General features: G+C 49.0%; 1 protein-coding gene across 1 annotated transcript in view; it reads right to left on the reverse strand.

Annotated features, from left to right (window-relative positions):
- Nucleotides 1-23,392, reverse strand: part of LOC309682674 (sodium- and chloride-dependent betaine transporter-like) — a gene marked incomplete at both ends in the record, with an annotated part of 33,434 nt that extends 10,042 nt beyond the window's left edge. The window contains 11 exons of the mRNA XM_082496788.1: nucleotides 3,905-4,007; nucleotides 5,601-5,738; nucleotides 7,091-7,203; nucleotides 7,494-7,618; nucleotides 9,163-9,266; nucleotides 11,474-11,608; nucleotides 14,509-14,641; nucleotides 16,245-16,332; nucleotides 17,929-18,069; nucleotides 19,217-19,351; nucleotides 23,200-23,392. Coding sequence (XP_082352914.1) covers nucleotides 3,905-4,007; nucleotides 5,601-5,738; nucleotides 7,091-7,203; nucleotides 7,494-7,618; nucleotides 9,163-9,266; nucleotides 11,474-11,608; nucleotides 14,509-14,641; nucleotides 16,245-16,332; nucleotides 17,929-18,069; nucleotides 19,217-19,351; nucleotides 23,200-23,392 — 1,408 coding nt within the window. The remainder of the gene's footprint in view (nucleotides 1-3,904; nucleotides 4,008-5,600; nucleotides 5,739-7,090; nucleotides 7,204-7,493; nucleotides 7,619-9,162; nucleotides 9,267-11,473; nucleotides 11,609-14,508; nucleotides 14,642-16,244; nucleotides 16,333-17,928; nucleotides 18,070-19,216; nucleotides 19,352-23,199) is intronic.
- Between the last annotated feature and the right edge of the window lie 3,947 nt (nucleotides 23,393-27,339).

Consider the following 27,339-nt stretch of genomic DNA (forward strand, 5'->3'; position numbering starts at 1 on the left):
GAAAACCATAAAGATTTCCCCAAAGAGATTTTTGTTGGAATGAACAAAGAAGTTTGGTGTTATCCCCAATATCCCAAGACAAGGAAGAACAGTATGCAGGCACAGGGCAGTTATCCATATATGCTGGTACCATTTCTCTTGTGCTGACCAATCCCATATACCTTCAAAGCTGTTGCATGCTTTTCTGACAAATCATTTACTTTTGCTACATAAATTCATGGGAATAAATTTCACATGAACCCAACTAGAGATTTGCTTACACCCTTATGTCTTGTCCTTATGGAGCCCTTCTCATTTTATGTAGCTTATAACAACTGCAAGTGATACCCAAACCGAAAGGGACAAAGATTTTATTTTATTTTTACAATGTCCAGAAACAGTGAGTTTCACAGATCTACCGGTTTGGAATCTATGAAGAATTATTATTTTTTTTTGAAACTTTTTCTCCCAAGCTGCCTTTATTTGCATTCCTGTATATCCAATTTCATCCACAGGATTTCAATAGGTGACGACCCCGGCTCTGTGCCGGGGCTTGTATCTGCTCCCTCTCTGTCTTAAACCTGCAGCATCAACACCTGCGCCCAACCTGTGCAAAATGCCGGCAGCAGAGATGTGGTGGCACTGCAACGACTGCGCACCCTTTGGGTACCAGGTGCACAGAGCAGGCCCCTTATGACCCCTAAACAAGCATGTAAGATTGCCTGTAGCTGGTGTACCCGAGAGGATAACGCACACGCCGTCGGAGCAAGCCCAAGAGGTGGGATCCAGGCAGAAGGAGGCAGCCGCTTCTGGTAGCCATGCTGCACGTGAGCAAGAGAGCGAGAGAAAGATTTATACCAGCACAACACGGGTTCACCCTAGGGCCGCCCACAGGTACTCGCTGGCAGCAGTTTGCTTTAGCTTTGTAAACAGTCCTAATGGTTTCAGCCCCGGCTCTCCTGCAGCGATGGAGGCACTCGCTTTCTCCTGGAACAGCTAATCCTAATGGGCATGCTGTGACCGCCTGGAAAATATCCTCCCTGCAGCATGTTTCGGTGGCACCATGTTGTGAATCCCAGTGCTCAAAACCCGTGCCCACTTGTATGAGGGCTGCCTGTCCCAAAGTGGAAGGCAGAGAGGAGAGGTCGGGGGAGGGGGAAACAACCAAAACCCCTCCAGCGGTCCCCTCTAGGGAACGTGATCGGCGGGTCCGATGCTGGGCAATCCTTTCACAGGCAGAGAGCAGCACGCGAGGAAATCCTCAGATCTTTGCGAGAGCAGCTGCCTGGCAGCAGGGGGAAGCTGCCAAGTGGTGGGTGGTTGGCGTATGTGCTGGGAGAGGGGAAACTCAGAATGCATATTTGTGTTAGCAAAAATGCTGTAATTCTTCACAGTGTAAGCAAGAGGCTCAGCCCTGCCAATTCTGAGGCCGCGGAAAAAAACATTAATTGGCACCAGGCACTTTTTTTCCACTGAGACACCTCACCTTGGCCCTCTGACCACATTTCAGACCAGAATCAGCCCAATGTACGTAAAGCAGAACATCAAGAGGGTAAAATCCCACTGTGTGGAGTGGGGCAAATGAACCCATGGTGATGAGGGAAAGGGCCGTTTCTCAGTCCCCAGCCACTGCTCTGCCCCCTTTCAGGCTGCTGGGGTAGCATCACCTCTCCTATTCATTGTCTGCCATTGCTCGTCTCCACGGGTCATCGGAAAAGGTATGTGGCCTGTGTGACCCTAAAAATGGCAGGGGGGGTCCATACATTAAAGCATAATTCATTTTCATGTAGCCCAGCATGGTGATGATGAAAGCCTGTCACAGATGGATGGGAATCTCCATCCCCCTGTAAATCCCACAGGGACGGGGTAGAAGGGGACTCTGAACTAAAATCTGGCCGGGGTCTGGTATTGCAAGCTTTCAGGTGAGCTTCCCTTGTAGGACATCTCTCTAGAATAAATCTCTCTTGCAGATCTGCTTCTCTTGCCTTCCCTGGAGGTCAAGCCCAAGCAGCTGGACCTTCTGCCATTTCAGTAAGAGAGGAGTCCATCCAGACTACTGTACATAAAGCGTTTTGAGAAACTGCTAACCCCTTCAGCAGCAGCTGCACCACAGCCACTGCAACCTCTATAGAACTGTAAGCACCAAAGAGAGCGCACGGGGACTGACTGTTTACTGTCTCTTCTAAAATAAGACAAAGGTGGCACCAAATGAAATTAGCGGGTGGCAGATTCAAAGCAAGGAAAAGAGAGTGACTCCTCGCACAACACCTGACCAAACCATGGAGCTCCTTGCTACAGAATTTTTGTGGATGATAAAAGTTTACCTGAGTCAACTGGAAAAATTAACAGAAAAAAATCCCAACCCAGATTTTACTTCTTGCTCTGGAAATCCCTGGGAAACGAGCTGAGTATTGCATCTGGCTCCAGGACCCCCAGCAAAAGAAAGACATGAACCTGTTAGACCTGTTAGAGTGGGTCCAGAGAATGGGCATGAAAATGATCAGAGGGCTGGAACGTCTCTCCTGTGAAGAAATGCTGAGAGAGTTGAGGTTGTTCAGCCTGGAGAAGAAAAGGCTCCAGGGACACCTTGTTGCGGCCTTTCAATATATAAACAGGGCTTGTAAGAAAGACAGAGAGAGGTTTTTTACTAAGGCATGTAGTGATAGGACAAAGGGTACCAGTTTTAAACTGAAAGAGGGTAGATTTAAATCGTATACAAGGAAGAAATTTTTTACTGTGGGGGTGGTGAGGCACTGGAACAGGTTGCCCAGAGAAGTTGTGGATTCACCATCATTGCAAGTGTTCAAAGTCAGGGTGGATGGGACTTTGAGCAATCTGATCTAGTGAAAGATGTCCCTGCCCATGGCAGGAGGGGTGGACTAGATGACCTTTAAAGGTCCCTTCCAATCAAAACCATTCTATGGTTCTCTAATAAGTTGTTAGAAGCTGGAAGAATATTCATAGAAAGTATCATTGCTAACTTTAGTGCTATTATACTCCTTACCGAGCATCCATTCCTGTCCATTGAAAGAGATACAACATGATGCTCATGCCTGAAATCTTTTCCTTAAGTTAGGATGGCCATGCTGCTTGGTGCAGCTAGGAGCTAGCGGAAGCCTGACTGTGGGATGCTGAGGAGCTGGTCTAAGCTAGGATCTACTATAGCTTTGCATGATCCTTACAGGTACTGAGCTCCTGTAGCCTCATGAAGCTAAGGAGAGAGAGCAGCTGCTCTGCATCACACACAACTAGACCCCTTGCCCGAAAAACATCAGCCTCAACGCAAGCTTCAAGGTGATGAACTGCAGCCTATGTGCTCAGGCACCATTCAGCAGGGAAGAGATCTCCCGTAGGACATCACAGGATACTCTTCTTACTTCACAGACTAACAAGCAGTTGGTTTCCTTCTGACGGTTCATGGAGCTCAGTTTAATCCTGCTCCTGAGTAGTTTAGTTACAGACTTCACTGAAAGCCGAAGCAGTCCCTCCCGTTTCTTTTAGGAGTGCCACCACAGCTGGTGCAAACAGGAAGCGTTGCAGAAGTAACACACAGCAAGTCTGCATCCCAGCATTTTGTGTTAAATTAACTGACAGGACTAAACTAAAGGCACAATGTAAGCAGACAGTAACAGAGACCAAAGAACAGCAGTCACTCCTCTATAGCTTATTTTCTAATTCAAAGGACAGATGGGAAGAGCAGCAAGGTAGTTCAACATAAGGAAACTTCAGAGAGGGAAAAAACATTCCTACTCTAAATGTGGGGCAATTAAGAAAAGTTGTGAGAAAACACAGTGGTAACCAGACAAGAAAGAGGGTAATTACAACGTTCCTTTGCCCCCTAAGGATCTTTTCCACCCACTGCCACTTCTCAACATCCCATCTTTGCCTTGAGAAAGAGAAGCACATGATTTTGTTCTCCACTTACCATACACCCATCCTACACAGATGACTTCAAAAATGGCCAGGAAGAGCAAGCATGTGCCACTGGCAGCGTAGTAGTCAAAGAGCTGGAAGATGTACATCCCACCCTGGTGAAGAAGTAGAGAAGAGAGAGTCATGGCAGGACTGTTCCATGTGAGGGAAAAATGACTGAGGCAAGCAGAAGAATAGCAGCAGAAACACCACACCTAAAGCAGGTGAGAGAAGGACCTTCTCTTGGGGCTGCCCCAAACCTGTCCCAAAAAGACAGTCAGGCCTGGTGGCAGGGGAGGTTTTCATGCCTGTTTTATGATACTGCTGGTCTAGGCTGGTTTCTATGTCCATACAAGCAGGAACCAGTGTGTTTGCCTGTTTCAAACCAGTTAGGAAGTTTCCAGTATCATTTCAAAGCACCACGTAGCAGTGCAGAACTTTGCACCCAAGAATCATATAATCATAGAATGGTTTAGGTTGGAAGGGACCTTAAAGATCATCTCGTTCCAACCCCCCTGCCATAGGCAGGGACACCTCCCCCTAGACCAGGTTGCCCAAGGCCACATCCAGCCAGGCCTTGAACACCTCCAGGGATGGGGCCTCAACAACTTCTCTGGGCAAGAAATTGGGATCCTGAGGATCAGGACATCCAGACACCTCATTTTTGTTGCATCCATCTTTACATATTGCTTAAGGTCCAAGCCCTGTGATGGCAGAGGCATGTGGCTTCCCTGCTGCCTCTGACTTTAAACTGAGTCTCGCATAGGTGCCATCAGCTACCTCTACAGGTCAGTGGATGACTCCACTCTCATACTTTCATGTGTTTTCTCAAAGAGAAAACCTCTCCAATACAAGTCAAGCAGATGCCTTTGAATAATACTGAAGGGTTCTAGACACTGCCAGAGTAGCAGAGCAGTTACGCTTTCATCCCACCACGTATGAGGTGACATCCTGCAACGATGGGAGCGGATGCCTCCATGCGAGTGGGCATGCAAAAGCCATGGGAACCTTTCACGCAGTTTCACTCAAAGCTCTCTCCATCACAGTGGGAGCTGCCCAGGATCGTTCTGCAGCGCCTAAGAGGTTTAGCAGGAATTAGCTGCCACTACACAGCACATGGAGGCAACACAGAGGAGTGCTAAGACCCCTGGTGCAAGCGTGCGGTGCACGCACAGCGCAGCCCACCACACCACTGTTCAGGAAGAGGTGCTTGGCTATTAGCTGCAGAGCGGGGCAAATACCATGCACGTAGCATCGTGCCGACACCGCTCTGCTGCTTCTGGTCCCGGGGATCACAGGCTGCCCACTGGCTCAGGCAGGGTTATGGTGCAGCCATTACTACCAGCCTTCCGTCCCACCGCTCTGCTTCTTGTGGAAAGCAGCCAGGAAATTATCATTGCCCTTAGAAGAGATTCTGCTTGTGCAGCTCAGCTTGTTTTAGCCACCAGGCCTGGTATTTGCATAAAGCTGTATGTCAGGCGGTGTCTCTGGGCTGCAGGACCATCTCTCTGGAAGGTTCAGTTATCCAGCAAGTACACCAGCATCACACAGGGTAAAAGCGGCACCCGCTGCGAGAGACACCAGCTAATGCATTAGAAATGAGGGATAATTACAGCATCAAAGACGAGCTTGCTGTCTCCACCCACTCCTCCAGAGCAGTCTAGTGGGGTTTCTGGTGCTCGGCTGTACCCCAGCTACTCCTTTCTTACCTCAGTGACCAGCAATAAGCCCAGCAGGTAGCATATGACTGCAATGGCCAGGATCAGCAGCTCCCGACGCCCCTTCTTTCGAAACACTCCCGGGAACAAGTCAATAAGAGCTGTCACCATGCTTTCTACACAGACGAACTGCAGAAGACGACAGGTTAGAAAAATCAGTGTTTCCCCTTCCCCAAGCACACATTCCCTCTCACTGTCCTTTTTTCCTCCAGCCACTCAAATCCTTTTTTTTTTTTTTTTTTTCCTTTTCTCTTTCTCTCTGTCCCGCTTCCACGAAGGGCCAGCTGCAACTGCAAGGGACCCAAACACAGCTCGGTATATCAGTGAGGTCTCCTCTGGAGCTGCAGACTGAAAGGGTTAAAAGTACAGCCCCATGTTGGGGGGGTAAACAGAGATGTACAAGGAATTGCCTCAAAGCCAACAGAGCATGCTGCTGCACAGCAGGAATGACCAAGGGGAGGCAAGGGGCAGACTGTGTCCCTTGAGCAGGGCAAGGAAGCACCTGAGATGGCACAAGGAACCCGTGCAAAAAGAGGGGAGCTCCCCTTGCCACTGTGAAGCTAAGGGGAGTCAGGTGACTGTGGGGGCACAGCTAACATAAAGCACACCCCTCGTATGGCAGGACTGGCTGCAAAATATGCCACGACTGCCTGGGACAACCCAGTAGAGCGAGTGGCCAGAGGTCCCACAGGTGAATTGATGGCTTTCATGGCTGACTGTGGGGCAGGACGCTTGCTCATCACCACGTGGCTCTTGGTCTCACAGCACACACCACCCATGGGGTACATAAGAGAACATCAGCCACTGCTAGGACAGCCCCACTAGCATGAAGCAGAGCCATAAGCAAGATGAGACAGGTCTCTTGACCCAGAGAAACTGAGGAAAGAGACCTCATTCTCCAGGTGCAGGGGCTGAGGTGCTTCAAAGTGGAGCCTAGGCAGAACACCCTGCCTGGCAGACATGCTAGGGCATCCCCTCGTGCCAGCACGCCAGGGTTGCACACTATGCTCCACAGGGTGCTCTGCTGGGTTTTGCTCCTGGCATAACAGGGGTATAGGAGGGTAAGACACAGGCACATCAAAGAGGAAAACACACAGGGATTGCTCTGGTGAGATGCAGCTGAGAGAAGAGAGCCCCACTCCCCTTTCCTGACTGCCCTGCTCTGTGCCGAGCCTCACTCCGCAGTGCACACGGTTTCGGTGCTGGCACAGAGGTGGGAGGAGGTGTAGCTGGGACACCCTCATGTACACGTAGGGAGAAGGATGCCAAACAGAGATGCCAGCACACATAACCACTGGCCTCCCATGGCCCTGGTTCTGAGCTCCCATAGTGTGAAAGTACTGCAGACAATGTGGAGAATGTATTGAGGTACCAGCAAAGCACATAACCACCTCATCCTTTCCCACGGTCTTGGGGAGTGCTCAGGGTAGGGACAGGCACCTGGGTCTGGGTGTTAGATGAGGAGGGAGCATTTGCTGTACCTGGCTGTCCAGTCCCAAGAAGATCAGCATGAGGAAGAAAAGGCAGGACCAGAGCTGAGACACGGGCATCATCGTTACTGCTGTTGGATATGCTATGAAAGCCAGGCCAGGACCTGCCAACAGACCACAAGATTACCACATGTGCTCCCCATCCTCCTGCCTGCCACCACCACCCTGCAGCACAGAGTGAGCTCACATGCTGCTTCAAAGCTCATCTCACCACGGCTTCTTGCCCACACAGAGCTGAAAACTGTGTTGGGGAGCACTGGTCCTGCAGACCTCACTGCAGACACCCATAGCAACAGAGGATGTAGATAACATCCCGGGCTTCCCTTCAGAAAAGTCCCCTCCCCTTCAGGCTTTCTGTTTTGCCTTGGCTCTGAAGTCAGCTGGGAAAACCTACCTGATTCAGCCACTTCTGCGATGGGTACACCTTGCTCTCCAGCCATGAAGCCCAGCACAGAGAAAATGGCAAAGCCAGCAACAAAGCTGGTGGCACTGTTCAGGAAGCAGAGCATGATGCAGTCCCTGCAGGGGGGAGACCAGAGAGAAATCACTGTTTCCTGCTGCAGAATGGGTCCACATGGGATCATGTCTGTATTCAGCTTCCCCAGTTGGACAGCATGGACCAAGGAACAGCAATGCTGTTCTTAAATGCCCTCAGAAGTAAAAGAATCAGAACAGAGCCAAAAATCAGCCTACCTACTTTGTACCCCACTGTTCAAGAGTTATAGGACTATATGTGGCACAAAGAGAGGCACAGACCACCACCAGTGGCTTGTGAAAAGGATGCCACAATGACACACATAGAGACGTGGCAACAAAAAAATTGACAGGATTCAAGAGAATAAGAAAAACAACAGAGAAAATGAGAAAAACAGCAAATTAGAAAAGGGAAGAGGTTGCAAAAGTAAACGTAGTCAAGGAAGAGTAGCATCTGAAAGCATGAACAGGTTCAGCACGTCTGGTAAACAAGGACTAATGGGTTAACAAATATCCCTACTTGACAAAGGTTCTTGTCTAACACTGTCTTTATTAACCATGCTGGGCCGGAGACTGGAGTGAGCTATGCCGCTTGTCCTGAAATGTTTGCGCACTTGCTCTCTGTGAAAATGGGGCACCAGTCTGAGCTGGCTGGGCTGGAAACCCCACACTCCGGGATCCTGCCTGGGCAGCTGCCAGAGCCAACCCACAGCCTTGGCTGCTATGGGGCAGTGTGGACACCCAGCATATTCGGGCCACCCAGAGCTAAGATGCCAGGCCAAGGCACCTAAGGCATTAGAGGAAGGTGTCAGTGTACGGCTCCATTGGTGACAGATACATTTCAGGAGAGCCAGGGGAAAGTATTAATTGCCTGACCAACAGCTGTGGCAGCACTTATTTGAGAATAGGAGAGATGATTGATGTCTCTAGAGTACCATTACATTTTCCCATATTGCTGGAACAATACATGAAGGAATAACAAAGCCCCCGCTCTTTGTGGCTCCATGGAAGGTGTCAGAAATGGTCTTGATGGCTTCACTGAACTCCATGTCAGGCCATGGATAAAATAGATCTGTAATCCAAGGGCAAGGAGGAGGCCAGACAGACTTGATTAATCTCTTTGATAGGATCAAAATGCCACTGGCAGTACATTACTCTGATGGCAGTAAAGCACTGGAGACAGGGGGCCCAACCATTGTCTTTGTACCATCTCCCCTGCCTAACAAGTGACAGTAGAGCTGGCTGTGCCACCCCTGCTCACCCACTCTGTCAAAATAGCCCATGGTGTCTCCACAGTGGCTGGAGACACTCTCCATTTTCATTCCTCCCCCTCCTCTAATCTCTCCCATTTCCAAGCTGAGTCATGCAGGAAAGCAGTACTAAAGCCATTTTCTGGAGCTCCTCTGTTCCCTCAACCACTCTGCCCCACACTAAGTCCTCTGCAGGTTGCACACTCTGAGCAGCTTGTTAGTCAAAGCAGCATGATGCAAGGTCTCCCCTGGGGACAGAGCCTGTCTCAGATGCAGCTCTGTGCTGTTCGTCTCCGAGCAAATTTCCAGAAGGACGTGAGGACTCCAGGCTCCTCTTACCTGTAACAGTTGTTGGTATATTTGTTGTAGCTGCCCAGAGCTGTCAGGCACCCCTGGCAAATGGCGTAAGAGAAGAGGATCTGAGTGCCTGCATCCATCCAGACCTGGAACAGAGAAGGTCAATGGTCTCCAGACCTGGCGACAAAATAAAAAAATGGCTGTACCCTGACTAGCACCAGCCCCTTGATCCATGCAGAACAAACTGCATGAGATGGAGAGGGGCTCAGCGAATGTAGAAACTTGGATATCTCTCCAGGAAAACTGAGCTATAGGATGCAAAGTCCTCTAGGAAAAGGCTCCTCAGGAGACCATATTTGCACATCACACTCAAAGAGATACGGGGCACTGATTGATGCCTTGCACTACTCCCCCATCCCACACCTTTGCTTTCTGAGTGGACACAGCATCCCTGATGGCGTGGCTCTGGCTGAAGTTGGCACTGCAGGTGTCTGTGGTTGCTATGTGGCTTGGGGTTCACAAAGCCACTGGTGAGTCAACCCAAGAGAGGGCCAGTGAGTCTTTTGCATGATCAATGTACTCCCCTCCCTGCTCCCAAATCTGGTTCCCCACATCTCTGAGGCCATGGTGCAGGGTGAAAGGGGGAAAATTGCTGGGCTGAGAGATACCAGGCCAATGGGGTGTCATGGACCCAGGTTCCCCTTTGCTCTAGCATTGCATGGGAAAAGCTGAGAGGGCTTGTTCACCGCTGCCCCAGCCCTCTCCACCATGGAGGAGTCCCTTGTTCACTGTCGTGGGCTGAACTGCAGCACCACTCTCACGCTCTCCCAGGGAAAACCCTGAGCTGTGATTCAGCAGGCAGGAAAACAGATTACCTTTCTGTTTGTCTGTGCATTCCCTCTCACTCCCTTTTTCCTCTAAGCAGCCCCCAGCTGCAAACATCCAAGCGGCCGCAATTTGGCAGCCTTCAAAAAATCCCAGCCCAGGCATTGCTGCTTGAATTCACGTGCATCTCTTGCAGATAGGCACGTACACGGGAGCCCTTCAGGCATGAGCATACATCCCGCTTTACACCAAAGCCCCACATTCTGCCTAAAATGAGTAGCAGGATCTCTCGCTCCTGCTATGCTGGATTGCAGCGGCCTGGAAACACCACGTCAGCTTTAGTTAGGCTGTGAAAGACAGGGAAGTTTTCAGTGAATAAGCTCTGACCATGAATAAAACACACTCAGCCCCAGTCGCCCTCCTGTTATTTATTTTGATATTAAAATGCCATTTATGTTCAGCTGGCTCTTTGCGTTCAGCGCACCACAGATTTTGTATTGACAACACATAATTGCATCTGAAAGCCATTTGGGGGAAGACAGTGTGTTTGGCAGCTGGTTTGGGAGCAGTTGGGGCTTTGGCCATCTGGGAAGATGCGGGAGGTAAGCTGAGACTGTGGGCTAAGCATATTGCTTGGCTGCCTCCACAAAAAAAAAAAGATTCAGCGGTGGAACAATTAGCAGCAGTGTCATTTAAATGTTCTTCTTGGGGGGGTTCATTAGCACCTCCCTGGGATGAGGGAGGCAGCCTGCACAGCGTTGCTGAGCCCACGTGGGGAAGGGAAGGAACCTGCTGTGACAGAAAGGTGCTGGAGCAGATACCCCGGAGCAGATAGATCCTCCAAGTAGGGGGTGGTCCTGCTGCCTGCCCTGTGCAGCCCCCAAGGCTGCTGCCCACCTCCTGCCGGCATGGGCTATTTTGCAGGGTTTGGCTGCACCCCTTGCCCTAATCTGGGGGTGCACAGCATCCTCCCCACCAGGGGCTGTTACCATGAGCTCCAGTGGTGCAGGGGCTGATGCGCTCCATTCGGCCACACCCTGACCCAAACGAGCGGGACCAACCCCCGGGACGGGTGAAGTGAAGCTGCTGCACAGCCCACGTTACCCACATCCATTCAGTCTTCGCAAGCACAGGGGCCCTGTTCTCCCTGGGAAGGAGCATTGGAGCCAAACAAAGCGCTAACCAGGCCAGAAAAAAGCGAAAAGTGGTAGATCATTTCCCCCCTCCTTCCTTAATTATTTGCATTTAAGACCGAGTAAAACCATCTGTTACATGCTGAATATTTCATATACTCTCCTGTTTTTGCTGAGCCCATGAGTGGGAATGACCTGATATGCCCATATGCTGCAGACGCACCAGCAAAAAGGCTGTGCTGTGCAGGGGAACTGGACCCCTCTCAGCTGTTTTTAAGGAGTTCTAAATGGTTCTTCTTTCAGAGAAGACAGCTAGATCCTCAGCCAGCAGCAGATCCAAGGGCCAGGGTGCTGGAAACCTTCCCGTGGCCAGCATTTGCCCGACCCCCACCCACCTGTGGGTCTGCCAGCCTGGAGATGTCTGGCTTCAGGTAGAAGATGATCCCCTCGGCAGCACCCGGCAGCGTGACTCCTCGCACCAGCAGGATGATAAGCATCACGTACGGGAAGGTGGCAGTGAAGTAAACCACCTGTGGGCGGTTTACAGGGAAACAAGAGGAGAGAGGGTCAGCGGGGAGGGGGCACAGGCATCATGTCATCTCATCTCACCTGCAGGCCCCCACCCCAGCAAACGTCCCTGGACTCTGCTGTTGACTATAGCAGCTACTGCTAGCATAGAAGAGGGGTGGGAAAGAAATTGATCAAGGTTACATCACACCAGTGATTTCGTTAATCTACATTTTGTCCCTCACCCAAGACCCTGCCACTGATTGCTCTGCTTTATTCTGTCTTTCCAGTCAGCGTAATTTCCCTGCTCTCCAGCCGTTCTCTTCATCTTTCTAGAGCTGCAGAAGAAACCCAGATCTCTTCCTGTCGCTGAGTTTTAATGAGGAGTTATTAAAATGGTCCTATTCCCAGCAAGAGTTTTCCAAATTAAACAGCAACTTTTGCTGCCCAATTTGAGACACCTCTGAGGGGTCTCATTTCCAGGGGTGCTCATGCAGCGCTCTCATCCCTTCAATGCCTCTGTGCTCACAGGTGAAAAATGGGAGCACCTCAAAGCCTTTAAAGAACATGAAGACCATTCTTTTTGTAAAACCTTCTTTTCACTTATTCTTGCGTGTGATGTAAATAAATATTACATTAGAATTAATCATCTTTAATCCATTGCCTAATGTAACATTATCTTTTTTTTTCATTTGGAAAATATCTGTGAGCAAGTTGCAACTTCCTAACATTTATTCATTATTAAAATTCATCCAAGCAATGCGAAGGCTTGTTTACTCTATGGATTCATAGTGAGGGGTCTAAAATGACATTTTTTCTGCTTAGTGATAATTGGTCGAATAAGTCACAGTACGTGGTGCTTTTGCTGTTCCCTGATTGAATGAGAATGCGAGAACTTTTGGCACAAGTACTAAAATCTACCTTCAGAAATCACTTCTGGGAAACATTTATACACATCAGCTGAATGAATAGGGAAAGGAAACATGGAAAGAGCACAAGAGTGAGCAAAATGAATAAAAGAAAAAGGCTTTTAAGGAAAATGAGTCTTCACGGAGTTATTTGAAATTATTTTCCTGAGGTCACTATTGTTTCTTTAAGTTTGGACTCCTTAAATCACAGAAGCATAAACACAAGGGTCTGGCAGGGTTATCCGATTAGAGCAGCCTTTCAGTCAAGCACAACATCCTGTTTACTCTGCAGCTGTTGAACAAAATTATGCACCTACTCAGAATTCCTGGGACCTCCCTACTGCTTATCCTAATACGTAGTCCAGGAGGAAAGAGAAGGAAGGAGCTGATTTTTTTGACAGTGCCCCTGTAAAACTCAAAATGACTACCTACAGAGAAGACAGCTGGCCTGTCCGACCTGTGATATGTCTCAGGACAGAAAAACCCACCCTGTATTGCTGCACCATGTCCATAACATTTGGCTGGTAAAAAGTTAGCCCCGTATCCTAAAACTTGCAATAGAAAAATCTTCTGTGGTCCCAGGAAAACCATTCCAGCTACCAAGCGCACTCACTTTTTCCTCTCGCTGTTTCGTCTGACTTTGCCAAACCAAATCAGCCCAACCAGCCTGACCGAACTTCTTTAGCTTTCTCCTTGTGCAGGCAAGCTCTGCACACCAGGGCAGCACCAGGCAAAGAAGAGACTCAGTGGAGAGGGCTGAGAGCTGAAGGGAACCTGGGATGACTTAATTACACTTCCATGCAGATCAAACAGCCCCTCAGACCCAATCTCCCAAGATCAGAATGATACCTCTTGTGAAAATGGCACTGTGGCAGGGAGCATCAGAGATTTAAGATTTAAAATGTGGTGCGTCCCCTCTCCCTGTAGATGTGGAGTCATGCTCTCCCTCCTTGAGAAATGATGGACAGCAGGTCAGCACCAGCAAGAGCCAGTGTCATAAGCAAAGACTGGGAGAAACCTAGTGAGCCGAGCAAGCTATAGTCTTGCTCTATTAAAATGGGTGCCCAGTGTGGTTTTAAGGTGAGAGATGGGATTTGACATGGGAACACAGGTGTCCAGTACTACAGGGAACATCTACCAATACTAGGGATAGTGATTTGAAGGAAGAAGTCTTGCAGAAATTGGTTCTCCTCCTTTTGTTTTTGGGACATCCCCTAAATGCCTAGAAGATCCAACCATCATTAACGACCCAACCATCATTAACGACCCACCCATCTCACTGCAGCTCCAGGAAGGAAGGAGGTCCTGAACAAGTCAAGGCCATAGCAGTCTCCCTAACACCCACCCCAAAGCATGACACACTCATTCACTCCATAAGGACAACCAGTCCAACTGATCTACGGGACCAACATCAGGAGGGAGCATTAGCTCCAGCTTCACCAGCAAAAGGCAGAAAGTGACCTGCTGAGCCCAAACCCACAGGGCCAGGGAGAGTACAAAGGAGAGCACAAAGACACCTCCTCCACCCCACACATTTTTCAGGATAACAAAGAAGGAGAAATTAATTATCTATTCACTGAGCTGGTTACAGGCAGCAGCTTGCCTGTTTTGCTCAAGGGTTTAATTATTGCCAGGGATAGAAAGTTTGCCACTGCAGAGGATCTTGTTAAAAATACCAGCAAGCCACACCAGGACAACACACTGGTGAGTGGATGATACTTGGGGAGTATCCATCAGCCACTCCCTTCCCTCCAAGGGAAAAGGTGACTCAAGGCTCCCCTCAGTTCCCAGGTCTTTCCCTGTTTTCTCCTCCCTGTTTGATTTACTCTTTTATTCTTCCTCTTATGGGTCAAACACAACTGGTGTAAATCAGTACAGCCCACCAGGTTTTAGGTTTGACTTTGGTGCTGCGTGTCTCCTGCCTCTACTTCGTGAAGAGGGAAAAAAGATTGGGGAAGAAATGTAAGATGGGTAGAAGGAGGCTTATGGACCAGGAGGACAATCTCCATTCCTACTTTGCCTGTGGACTTGACCCCTTTCCAGATGCAGAAGTAGCAGATGATCCACGCCAGCAGGAGACACAGAGCCAGCTCCCAGCGCACAGCGCCCAGTTTGTGAATACCATCCGTGAGCCCCAGCACTCGCTTCCTGCCGATGTCCAGGGACAGGGAGAGAAGCATTAACACCCCAGACGCCACTCATCCATGCAGACCTTTCCCACATTACCCCATCCAAAGATTTAACAGACTATCCACAACACATCTGCCCAGGGCTCCCAGCCATGCAAATCACCCCAGCTCTGCCTAGAGCTCCCCTCTCTCTTGTTCCTGCTGATGCTGCTCCACCGTGTCCCGTAGCTGGCCCGAGCCCTCCCAGTCTTCAAGCCCATGGCACTGTGCCTGTCAGACCCACACAACACAAAATAACCACCCACTCCCCATTGCTCCCCGCCAGCAGCTGCCCAGCAGACACTACTCAATCCAGAGCAGGCCACTAATGCCATCATCACCCCATGGCCACCACTCTTCTTGTGGCCTCCCCATATACTACAGACACCCTATATATAAGCATATATGGCCTTTATGATTCCCATGCCCTTCCTTCAGCCTCATTCCTTGAAGACTCACCATCATGAAGGTGGGCCACACAAGACCTCAGCACTGCAGCTCATGCCATTACCAGAAGCGCAATCCCACACTTACTATTTCTCTGCACACCCTTCTCCAAACTGGTCCCTTCGGGGTCCCCTTGCCCTTGCAACCTCTGCAGAAAGCCTGAACAATCATTTCAAAGGGGTCACAGGTCTCTCTAAGTAGTATGGGCAAAGAATAGGGCAGGAGAGGGGGTCCAGCTCTGTGCGTTGTCTTTCTGCACCCATGGGCACATATTGTCTTCTATGTGCCCTGTGGCAGCTGCAAGTGACAAAGGACACTCAGCTCTCTCAGAGACACTTTAAGAGCCATAAATGGGGAAGAATAGTACCATTGAAGCTGAGCCCCTGGCACCCCTCTTCTTTACGAGCCCGTCCTCAGCTGACTGTGGAGAGGTAGTGTGGCCCTGGCAGCCGTTTCAACCTCTCCAGGCTGCAGTGATGACCCTCGCCGGGACACTGTCTCATCTGCTGCAGGACCCCTCCCTCAGAGGTGTTTTATTGCCTCCAGTACCATGACCAAACCTCCCCAAGCCCCCCTGTGGCACCTCACGCATCCACCCCAGATCCCTGCTTTCCAGGGATGAGCCTGAGCAGCCTGCTGGACCACTTCCCATAGACACCAAGCAAGACATAGTCAGAAGAAGGGAAAAGGCAGTTTTGCCCCTTTCTGTTTCACTGTAGAGGACCGTTCAGTCTGCCCTGGTCTTCCATGCTTGCCTGCCAACAGTAGCCTACAAAACCCAACGCAAGTACCCCCTGCTTACAGCAAGTCCTCGTCTTCTTTTGGTGCCTCTTTCTGTGGCCACACTCACCCAGGCACCTCAGTGCCATAAAGGGAACATGCCTGTGCCTGTGTACACACCAGCACCCCTGGGTAGGCACACTGTGGGCAGCCTCTGGGGTGTATCTAGTCCTCATGCCCCTGGGCTCTGTGCTGATCTCCTTGGCAGCTCAGTGCATCGTGCTCCCCGTGTTCGGGTCTGACACGTGGGACCTCTCTTGATCCTACACAGATGCACAGCCCTCCGCCCAGATACTCCTACAGCTGCAGCCTTTGGATGAGAGAGGAGCCTGAACAGAGGGAAAGTGATCACATACTCCCAAAACTCAATCATTGGGGAGGTGGCGTTCGCAGGCATGGTCCTGTTGTCCAAGCTGGAGCTATTCAGAATGTCCACACAGAGATCTACCAAAAGAAAAGGAAGCTGATGAGCCAGAGAAATTCTCCAAGGCTCCTCCATGAGGGATGCTCCTTCCCCTCTGTGCACTAACCCTCACTCTGGCAGCACACAGACCCTTCACCCCATGCTATAGAGCATCTCATTAAACTCTAGCTTCTCATTAAGCATCTCATTAAATTCTGGCTCTCTTCAGCCATGAATCCCAATCCAGCAGTAGCCAGAGGGCTTCAGGAAGGGGAGAGAAGGAGAGAGCAATTCCCTGCCAAATGGAAACCAGATGGCTGCAAAATATATATTATATATTAAATATATATTATTGAGGGATAGCCACTATGAGTAGCCAGGATAGAAAATCCCATTCTCTTGCCACACCACGCACCATTCCCTGTCTACACACGCACACATACGTTTACATACCCCACAGATGCCTTCCCATTCCACTTTGCCATCCCCAACCCTGTCACATAGCGTGAAATTACTAAAAACAGAGGAGATGCTGTGCATCCAAGAAATGCACCTCATCTTGCATTTGGCAAGCAAAAGACAATCCACTGGAAAACCGAGGAAGCCCAGCTCTGGCTGGGAAGCTTCTGTCTGTTAAGAGAACATCTGTGGCTTGCCTCACAAGCAAACCTGTGCTGGGGAAGCTGAAGGAATCAGATCCACTCTTTAAAAGCCTGGTTACCTCTGCTGGGATGAAGGGGCAGAGGAAGCTGTGAGTGAATGGCCCATAGGGTGGAGAAATTTGACACATCAAAGAAATAAATCATCCGACCCAAGAGAAAAAGGGAGGGAACCAAGCTGCTGCCAAAGCTCTTTCCAGCCTGGCTTTCCACTGAAAGCAAAACAACCTGTTCAACATGGTAAAAAAGGCCTGTCAAGGACATCAGATCCAGGAGGTTTATCTCACATCTACTCCATCTTCCCGGGCACAGCCCCAGTGCCTTGAATAAAACCAAAGCCAGGTCTTCTCTGCTGGGCACAGTTATGTGAATTGTGGGCATGAGGAGATGAGACCCCTGGCCAATGTAACAGTGGTTTGTATGGATGTGATTAGACAGTGCCTTTGGAGTTTTGTGTTACTGGTTCCACAATGGGACACCTGTCCTGGCAAACTCCTCCAGTGCAGGCTTGGCCTGATTTAGCCAAAAGCTGAGTGCACAAAGGAAACTGTTCAGTACGTGGCAGCAACTGTCCCAGTAGCTCTGAAGGAGTGAGGTAGAGTACGATAAATTGTTGTGCCAGAGCTAATGAAAAGCTCCTGCCACATGAGGAGGACTCTAGATTGGCTTGAAAACTCTCCTGACCCACCTACCTCTCCCGCTTGCCAAAAAATGTCGATTTTTCAGTGAAATCTCAACGCCCAAAACATCTCCATATGGAAATAGTTTTACTGTCCCCTGCTGCTAAGCATAGGGTCATACCACTCACCTTTCCCGACACTTGCCCATGGTGAATGAAGACAGTTGCCATTGCAGGAGTCCCCTAGCCACACTGCAGCTCATGAGAGTTTTCTCTCTGAATAAAAAATATTTTCTACAAAACCCAAATAATTTCTGGGAATTGAGAAGGGGCTAGAAGCCAACCAAGTGAAGGTGTACCTGAGTTCCAGGGGTTATTGCAGCTGGCCCAAGGTAGCACTGTGTTGAAGGAGCTGAACAGGTAGAAGAGTGCCCAGGACAGGATGATGATGTAGTAGATATTCAGATAGCACTCGATGACTTGTGAGGCATATCCAATTCCTGTGAAGGGAAGCAAAGGAGGTGAGGATGGGGCTGCCAACCAATTCCCGACACGTCGGGCTTAACCACGGACAAAGCTATAGACCATGCTAGGGTAAGAAGGGTGCAATACCAACCACGTGGCTCAACAGGGCAAGAGAAAGGGAAAAAGAAAGGATTTTGTGACTGTGCATCCAGCCAGGAAATATTGTTGGTATCTCTAGATAGGTTTATGGTGGAACAGAGATAAAACCTTTTGCTGATAAGAAAACATTTTTTTTTTTTTACCACTACCATGCCACCGCATTACAGTGCCTCTCCTGCAGGAAAGCCAGCTCTAGCCTTGAAAGAAGAGAAATGCCACTGCTGTCCTCCTCCAGGCTGCATGCCAGAGCACAGGGGTCTCCAGCTCAGGAGGTCCCAGACTCCCCAGGGAGTTTCAAAGAGCACTGCACACCTATGCTTCAGCAAATTAATGAGGCCTTTAATCTGCCTGAGTGAGCACAGGTTTCTCTGTCTGAAAAAGTGGGGTGATAAGCTCTCCTCTGGACAGGAGAATTGTGGACGTTAGATTCATCAACATATTAATGTCATTAAACAACTTCCCCCAGGGCCCCAGGAGTCCCGGTTCTTATACCTGTGCCTTAACCACAACCCATCCCACCTCGGGGCTGTCAGACCAGTGCGTGCAGTGCGACTCCCCCAGTGTGCAGGACACCAGCCTACAAATGCTGCCGCAGCACAGCGATGGGCAGGCAAAGCGCCATCAGCCAGCCAGCCTTCCTCATCCTTTTCTGCCTTCAGGATTTGTCCTGGACTACATGGTGTTTGTGTATTGACACTTCCATCCTCCTCCTCCTCCTGCTTGCTGGCCATCCTGCTTCTCCTCTCTCCCAGACTCTGAGCATCCCAAAGCAGAGATGGCATCTCGGCTGGACCAGCACAGCCCCCAGCCAGCACCACACACCCTCAGCCACCTACGGGGGCAGTCAGTGCACTGCCCCGGCACACACACAGCAGTCACCAGGAGGGACAACAAGGCTGGAAGAGTTAGGACAGGAGGGAGAATAAAGGAGAAAGAAAAAAGAACAGAATAACACTTCCAAAAAAGGCTCTGAGTCACTAATTGTCAGAAAGTGCTGCCAGCAATTCCTGTAATTTGACTCACCTTCAAAAATGGGACAGATCTTCCTCCAGGCAGTGACCCCTCCCTGGCTGGTGTACTGCCCCAGTGCCGTCTCCAGGAAGAACAGGGGGATCCCGCAGGTGAAGAGGAAGATGAGGTAAGGGATGAGGAAGGCTCCTGCCGAGAGGGTTGAGATTCTGTGTCAGGAACCTCTTTAAAATCCTGTCCTCATCATTCCCTGATAGGCACCTGGGGCCACAGCTGAACTTGGCTAAATAAACACAAATATTTCACTGAATTAACTGTGAAACCTTTGCTAAAAAAAAACCAAACAAACCAAGATCTCCAAGATCATAATTTCTTGGAAAAAAATACAAGCCTGATCTGTCTTGTGCTACTGCAGTACTTCTGAGTTTGGTCTTGGCCAAAACCTAGAGGTAAGGAGTAGCAGGGCAAGGGGAAAAAAACGACAGCGCTGGAGAAGTTCTCCCTGCTTCACTCTCCTGACCTCATTCTAGCTTCCAGGAGGAGTCAGGCAAAGCGAAAGGAGTCCTTGTTTCACATAACCACGTTTGTTCTGCCTTTCCCAGGAGTCACGGCAAAACTCCTCCGCTTGCCCAGAGGATACAAACCTGGAGGCTGGTGACATTTCTTGGTAAGTAATAAATTTCCCGGGATATAAATTTGCTTGAGACATATTTCATGTCAAATTTGTAAAGCGGTTTGCACCAAAAGAATGGAAACAGGGGAAGGGCAACAGAGTATCTTTCCAGCATTTTCAAAATGAAAACGTTTAACTCGTCTCTTCAAATTCCAATATAGAGAATTCAAATATAGAGAAACGTCTCAAAAGTAATCAGCCTGAAATAGCCCTCAGATTAACCCTTGATGAAATGGAAGAGGAAGGGGAGAGAGAGCAGTTTTTTTCCCCAAAACAATGACCAACAAAACCAACACATCCAAAAAGACAAACAAAACAAAAAAAGGTTTATGCCCTGTTCAGCCATCCAAACTTTTTTTCCTTTCTTTTCCGTTCTGCTGCCAAACCGAAACACCCAATACTTAAATTGTTCTGCTCAAAACTGCTCCTGAGAGCTCAGTTTCACTGCTGACCTCCCTTCTACCACCTCGCAGTCTTTCTCCCCATCATTAGCGTAGGGTTTCACACTTTTACTCCCCTTCAAACAGGCCAAGGCGATGGCCTTCCTCGCTGGAACAGCTATCTCACTCTTGCTATCCCATACAGTAAACTTTTGGTCATGAGTACCTCCCACTAACAGTGGGTGGAGAGCATGATGTGGGCCTCTTTCTCAGCCTGGCCAGACGTTGTCCCCCTGGCCCTCTCCTCCCCTGCCAGCACGGGCAGTCGCACTGAAATTCCTTCCCCTGACAATTAGCAACTAGGAACATTTCCCCTTGTTTTTAAGCCAACAATCTTACAATAACAAGCAACATCCAAATCTCCCCTAAACACAGCTGTGCTGGAGCTGCAGGGGAGCTGGGGCTGGAGGGAGGGAGGCTGGTTCACAGCGCCCGTCCAGGGCTGCAGAGCAAGGGATGGGAACTGAGCAAGGAATGGGAACTGCATATGCTAAACTAGAGGCAGCTGCTGCTTTCTGTGCTGCAAGACATCGTATCTGTATGCCAAATCTGCAAGACAGCTTTACTATCCTGCACGTAGGTCCCAGACCCTCTCCTCTGGTATAGTTTGAGTCATTTTGGTCTCTGACTACTGAGGGCTTTCTTACACCTCTGTTGTCTTGCCTCTCTCAACTTCCACAGAGCAGCTACGAGCTGAAAATCCAGTTGTGATCTCCCCCCAGGTTGCTGCTCCGCTGGAGGAGACTCAGCCCTCAGAGGGGCTCCCAGAAACAGACCCTCTTTCCTGAAAAGTTGGTAGCAAGCTCAGGATGATGAGCAATTAGATCAGATTTGAAAGTGCAGCCACAGATAAGTTTACTCTCAGTTGCTTTACAGCAAGTCAGCACAACTGTTTTTTGTGACATATATCTTTACAGCTTTATAACCGTCTCACTACATCTGAAAGTGGAGAAAGGTGACAGGACAGCAGTCTCCAGTTCGGGCTGGAGTGTGTGGGTGGGGGAATTTATAAGTGGAAAATGTCTGTTTTGCAATTTCAAGGACTTTTGCAGTGGAAAGGATATTGTTGAGTGTCATGGGAAAGACAGTGCCTTGTCCCATACAAGTTTGTTGGCCATCTGATTCCCTAGAGCACTAGAGAGAGAAATGTACCTTCTACAGTAGTAGCAGACTTTCCGCAATGACAGTGTGTGAGCTGTGAGGGAAGGACTCTTCCATCCTAATCTTTCCCTAGCCTAGCCTTGTTGGCCTCTGAATCACAGCCTTAGATATTCCAGAATAGTTTAATTAAAAAAAAAAAAAAAAAAGTTTTTCAATAAATATCTAAAATGAACAGAAGTAGCCTTTTCACTTACACTAATTAGCATACAAATTGCAAGGACTACTGAGCCGGACACCATAGGCATAAACTATGCAAAGATACCATCTGAGCTCAGGAAGGAATTTTCCATGCAAAAGCCATGACTTCTCTTTCAAAGCGTCACTGCAGAATGGGCTGCTCAATCAGATGCACCTCCAGTGTTTACTAACCCGTGCCGGTCTGACTTGCTTTTCGTGCCTCCAGTGCCTACCACCAAAACCTCAGGGAAGAGGACTGGAGGATCTGCTAAAAACCATCCCCAAAACTTTCCATTTTCTTTAACCATCCTCTTATCCAACCCCCATTTGCTTTGGAGGAGACATTGTATTGACTCATGCTTGATTTGGATAAACCCCAACAACAGCACAGGGGACAGGAATTTGGTAGTTCTGGAATGAACAACAGTTGAATCACTCATCCATTGGTGACAGCTCACAGCACCTTGGCAAAGAAAGACCTTTGTGGCATGGTCTGCAGAGAAAGGAAGTTTAAAGTGGGGGGAACATGTAAGCCCCAAAGTGTTATTTAAAGGTGTTTCTAGAGAACAAGAACAAAAGTGAAGTTATTGCTGTACTTGACACGTAATTTATTATTCCTCCTTTTCTTTTATATAGTTAGATTTTGATTCACCAAGAAAAGTTAGTGACAGTCAATTATTCCCATCCTCTTTCCCAGTTCCATTTTATTGTTTTGAGAAAGTTTCATTTTTAACCATTTAATGATCTTATTGCAGTGTTATTAGAAAAGCAGAGTCATGCAAGAAACAACAGGAAAAAGGGGAACAAACTCTTCCTGAGGACAGATTTCTCTAGCAGTGGGTTGACTACTGGGAGAACTGTTCCTGGGGAAGAGGGACCAATGTCCTTCTTCCTGTCCTCTGAGAAAATCTTTCACATGCACGTTCTCAAAGACGGCCCTTCCGTCTTATATTTGCCTGTATGACAAACCAAGGTGCTTCAGCGTTGGGTGTCTGGTACCCTCCCTCATTTCTGGAACTGATCAAGTTGTATTGATACAATAAATACTGTGTTTCTCTAATAACCACAGGGCAGCCACCCCCTGTGAGAGGAGCTGGTGGGAGATCAAGTGCCCTGGACAAGGAAGTCCCAGGTCAAGGAAGGGCGTTCTAGACCTTTACAAGGATACCGGTGTCATCAACGCCTTTCCTCCTTTGTAAAAAAGGTCTGAGAGAAGTGGGGACGACACAGAGGGTGTGAAAAGGGAATTATGTAGAAGGAGGTTGCTGCTGGCTTTTTGACCACTCACAGTTTTCTGATGGTTTTGTAAGACCACCCGTCTCTTGACATGCCCAAGAGCCTTGAAGAATTACTGAAGTTCAATTCAGCATCCAAATTCAGGAAAGCTGCTTTGAGAAACAGTACCCACTGGGGAACTGGATTCAGCCCTCAGTGCTATTCCTCCTGGGAGGAGCTAACTTGCTGGAGGAGAGGGCAAGGGAGTGAATGTAGGGGTACATGAGGTGTAGGAGAAATGGGTTCAGACATTGGTGTATCTCTTGTTGTGCCTGAAGATCTAGGACAACTCATGCATGCTATGAACTTACCACCGCCGTTCTTGTAGCAGAGGTACGGGAACCTCCACACGTTACCCAGGCCGATGATCTCCCCAGCCACCGACAGCACAAATTCCATTTTGCTGCTCCACTGGCCTCTCTCTTCCATTTCCTCCTTTTTTATGTCTTCAGGAACTGTGATGGCCCCATTGGGCTCTCCTTCCTTAGCCGCAGCTCTTGTCATGGCTCTGTGGGACAGAGGAAAAAGAAAGCATGGGATATAGGGGGTGGCTGTCAGACATACTGGTGGGAAGTGGAAGGAAGGGACCAGTAACCACAATGGATATTTTCCTAGTATCACCATGAGGTTCTCCTCATCCATGGGAAAATGGCTTATTTAGTGTCAGGGTGAAGCATTTTCCCCAAGTTGTGTCTGTGAGACAGAAAGTCTGTTCTGAAGGGACAGAGAAAAGGTCACTGGTCAGGTGAGAAGAACCCACCTGCATCATCTCTTCACTGGACTCACACCCAAATTCACACTTCTCCACCACAGCACCCTTCCTCATTTTTCCCAGACTACCAGCCTTACTGTACCTCCACCTGCCCCTCCACACGCTGACTAAACACACTGCATCTCCACCGCTGCTGGAAGCTTGTCTAGGACTTTGGAAACAGCAGTTCAGAGGAAGAGAAAAGGAGCAGGAGCTGAAGCAGTGTACAGGGGCAGGAGTTTCCCTTCCCCATGTGCTTTATACAGCAACTGTCTCCTTCTGGGGTGGTTTCAGAGAGCAGGATAGAAATGTTGCGGACTAATAGCTTGAACAAGAATGGATGACCTACCATCTTATTTCAAGGCATTGCCAGGAGCACTGTCTTTGACCCCCCGGACACCACGTTACACTACCATACAGCCTGCCGCGTCAGCAAAACGCACACACGCTTATTCGACTGAGGCTCCCTTCAATAGCAAACAGGCACGAGCAACGAACCTCCCCCTCTGTGCCCAATCCTGCAAAGATACAGAGCGAGGAAACAAAGCCCCTGAGATGAGCAAAGGGACCTCATACTTGTGAAGTGTTTCAGGTGTGGGCAAAGGTGTACTAAGGTTAGACAATTATCACAGTAAAAAGGTTAGTAGGAAAAAGCCCAGCTATGGAAACACAGAGTGAAATCACTGCTGGAGGAGGCATGCTGAATGTGGCTGGGCCTGTAGGATGGTACAAGGAAGGCATTCTTCAGCCTGTACTAACTCCTGAATTATGTTTAGCATCATCTTAATTAAGCAAAGTTAGTGGTTGCTTGTTACAAGATACAATTTTCTGTCATACACAAAGTCCCTTAATGGGTTAGTTAATTTAAACTTAGCCAAAATTCACACAGATGAGATTGAATCTTCTTGTTGACAACATTTTCATATTGTTTACAGGCATTTGATTATGAGAAGAAACTAAAGTGTGAAGAGAGAAAGCTCCCTTCGGCTTAGCTAAAACAATTCTCCTCAAAAGCTTGGTCTAATGAGTTACCTCAGGTAGGGATGCACAGGTGAGTCCAGCCAGAAAGCGCAGACTTAACACGAGCAGGGCAGCAGATGAACTATGCCAGGGAAGCTCTAGCTGTAGCTACATCTCGCTGGTGGCATTACTGAGCAGAAGTTGGCCTTTGAAAGAGTGACTGGAATCAGCAAGGATACACATTTCCATGTTGGGATTAGGAAACTACACTGGAAACAAGCCTCTCCAAACCAGCAGCATCTCTGCTAAAGGCTTCCATTCCCACCAGCTGCGAGTGCTAAGAAATCAGGGTTTTGTCTCTTCACATTAACTTACAGATTTATTTTGCTGGCGGTTTGATAGGTTTTTTAATAGCACATCTATCACTCCCTCCGCACCTCCTAAGGGGACATCCCCATCTCCAGGGAACAGCAGGGACAGGAATCTGCATCACCCACACTACTTAAGTCTTCCTCTTCACCCGGATCTGCTCTGAACCACGTCAGCTTGCTCTCTCCCAGGCAAAGTTCAAGCACAGCTCTGGAAGTGGCTTGGCCCAGGCACCTCTCCCAGTCAGCAAAATGAACTTGATGCCCTCTACCTGACAGGACCACCAAATCTATCCATCAAACTTTTGCACCAGGACTGTGACGGCAAACTATTCCCTCCTTCCTTGTGCCTAGGCTCTCTCCAGTCATCTCCCTCTGGGCTAGCATCAGGGCATGAGCCATCTCATGTGGAGTAGGGACTACCAGGGAGTCTGAGCTTACTGGAAATAAGAGCAAGTGTGGTCCTAACATCAAACTGGCCCAGTAGCCTAGAAACACCATGGCACTTGTTTTGATGTAGCTTTCAGTGAAGCAAGAGGGAAGCAGGAGCAAGAACTGTGTGGCTCACTCCACACAAGACAGCATCATTACCACTGTGTCTCATTTGCTTCTGTAAGTTGCTCAATAATGAAATTATTTCCTAAATGCTAACCCTCTGGATATATCAGGCCCTGGGGCAAAGACAGATGCTTGCATATGAAGACAACTTTTATTGAACGTTCATAGCAAAGCAAGCAGTTTTTGGCACAAGGCATGTTTCCTCCCTCTGTCATTCAAGTAAAGAAAGGAAACCAGATCTCACAGTGTAATACACCAATTGCTCTCTAAATGCCGAGGGCAACAACAGTCTTTGTTCCCCCATCTGCCTTCGTGCTGAAGGGCTCATCCCCATTCCCTTTGAAATCAGCAGCAGATTTCCACAGACTTGGAATGCAGAGGGCTGAATCCCACGCAAGGCGTTAACGCTGCCTTTAGTAAGAGGGGCTGCAGTGAGAACAGGGGAGCATAAACCACAGAGGAGGGCAGTCAAGGGCCAGCAAAGACCATCCTCCAGGCTATATAGCTGCCTCTCCAAAAACATTGCAGAAAGACTCTGGTCCCCTATTCAATTTGAGAGGGTTTTTCGAGTTAATTCCAATAAGGGCTTACACATGGGCAGTACCACTGTGGGCACAACCAGTTTCAGTGTCAAATGCAGATGCACCAGGGCACTAAGGAAGCAATCTCCCTTTTTTCCCCCCGCCCTTGCCCTTTATGGTCCATATTCCATGAAGCACCCGTTTACTGGTATGGCTTGCACTGCCCCAAACCCACCATGCACTACAGCACGTGCGGATGTACCCTTGAGTGTGCTGCTGAATCAGACCTCTAACAGGCTCGTACAAACCTCTAGCCCCACGTTTAAAGAAGGTGGTGCAACCCAGAATTCCAGGCACGCACCCTAAATGCTGGCTGGTGCAGAGATAGCAACTCTGCAGCTTGCTGACAGCTCGCCAGCACAGAGGTCTTCCCAGTCCCAGCTCTGGCCCCGTCGCTTAGCTCGCCTGCTGGGTTGGATGGGGAGGTGGAAACGTCAGGTCCTCCCGCCAGTCTTTTCTCAGCTTCTGAAACCCAGGCGAGGTCCCTTCCCTCACTGCCTGCCTGCAGCAAGGCCTGCCAGCTGGCTAATCAGTTCATTCAGATGCTGCAGCACAGCCTCCTCATCTTTGAGAGGAGCAGAGCTCCGCGCACTGTCAAATGTGAGAGAAAAAATAACACATACTTAATGAAACGTGTTTGATCTGCCACAGTCCTTGGCACATTCCAATTTGCTGCAGTCCAGGGCACATTATCAAGTACAATGATGCTTAAGTCTGGGCTTATTGAGGATGTCACGAGAAGCCGACAGGAGAGGACTTAGCTAATTCTTTGCTTTTATTCTTTTAATGCAAGGTAGATCCAAGAGCCAGCCTGTTTCTACTAATATTTGTGGTTTACCCGGGTTTGTGTTCGACCGGTTTCGCACAGAGGCGGGGAAAGACCACAACCAGGGAGTCACCTCCTCTCACCTAACCCCAGGAAGGGGACACCTTGAAGGCCAGCCCGCAGCCTCAACCCTGCCACCAGCCTCCACCTCAGGGATACCTGGACAAGGGCTTTGACTCTGCACCTGTCCTCTGACCCCAGAATAGGCCCACGTGAAGGGCAGAAGTTGGGATGCTGCAATGGGGAACAGGGCTGGGACAAACACAGACCAGCAAGGAAGATGCAGTGCTTGTGGCTTCATTTTCCTATTTTAAAAAGGGAGAAAGCACCCTGATTATGGAATCAAACATTTTCAACAGGGAATAAGTGGTAGATTAAATGGGTGCCCAAAGTTTTGGTCCTTTGTG

This window comes from Vanellus vanellus, assembly GCF_965231255.1.
Source record: "Vanellus vanellus genome assembly, chromosome: 1".
Lineage (NCBI taxonomy): Eukaryota > Metazoa > Chordata > Aves > Charadriiformes > Charadriidae > Vanellus > Vanellus vanellus.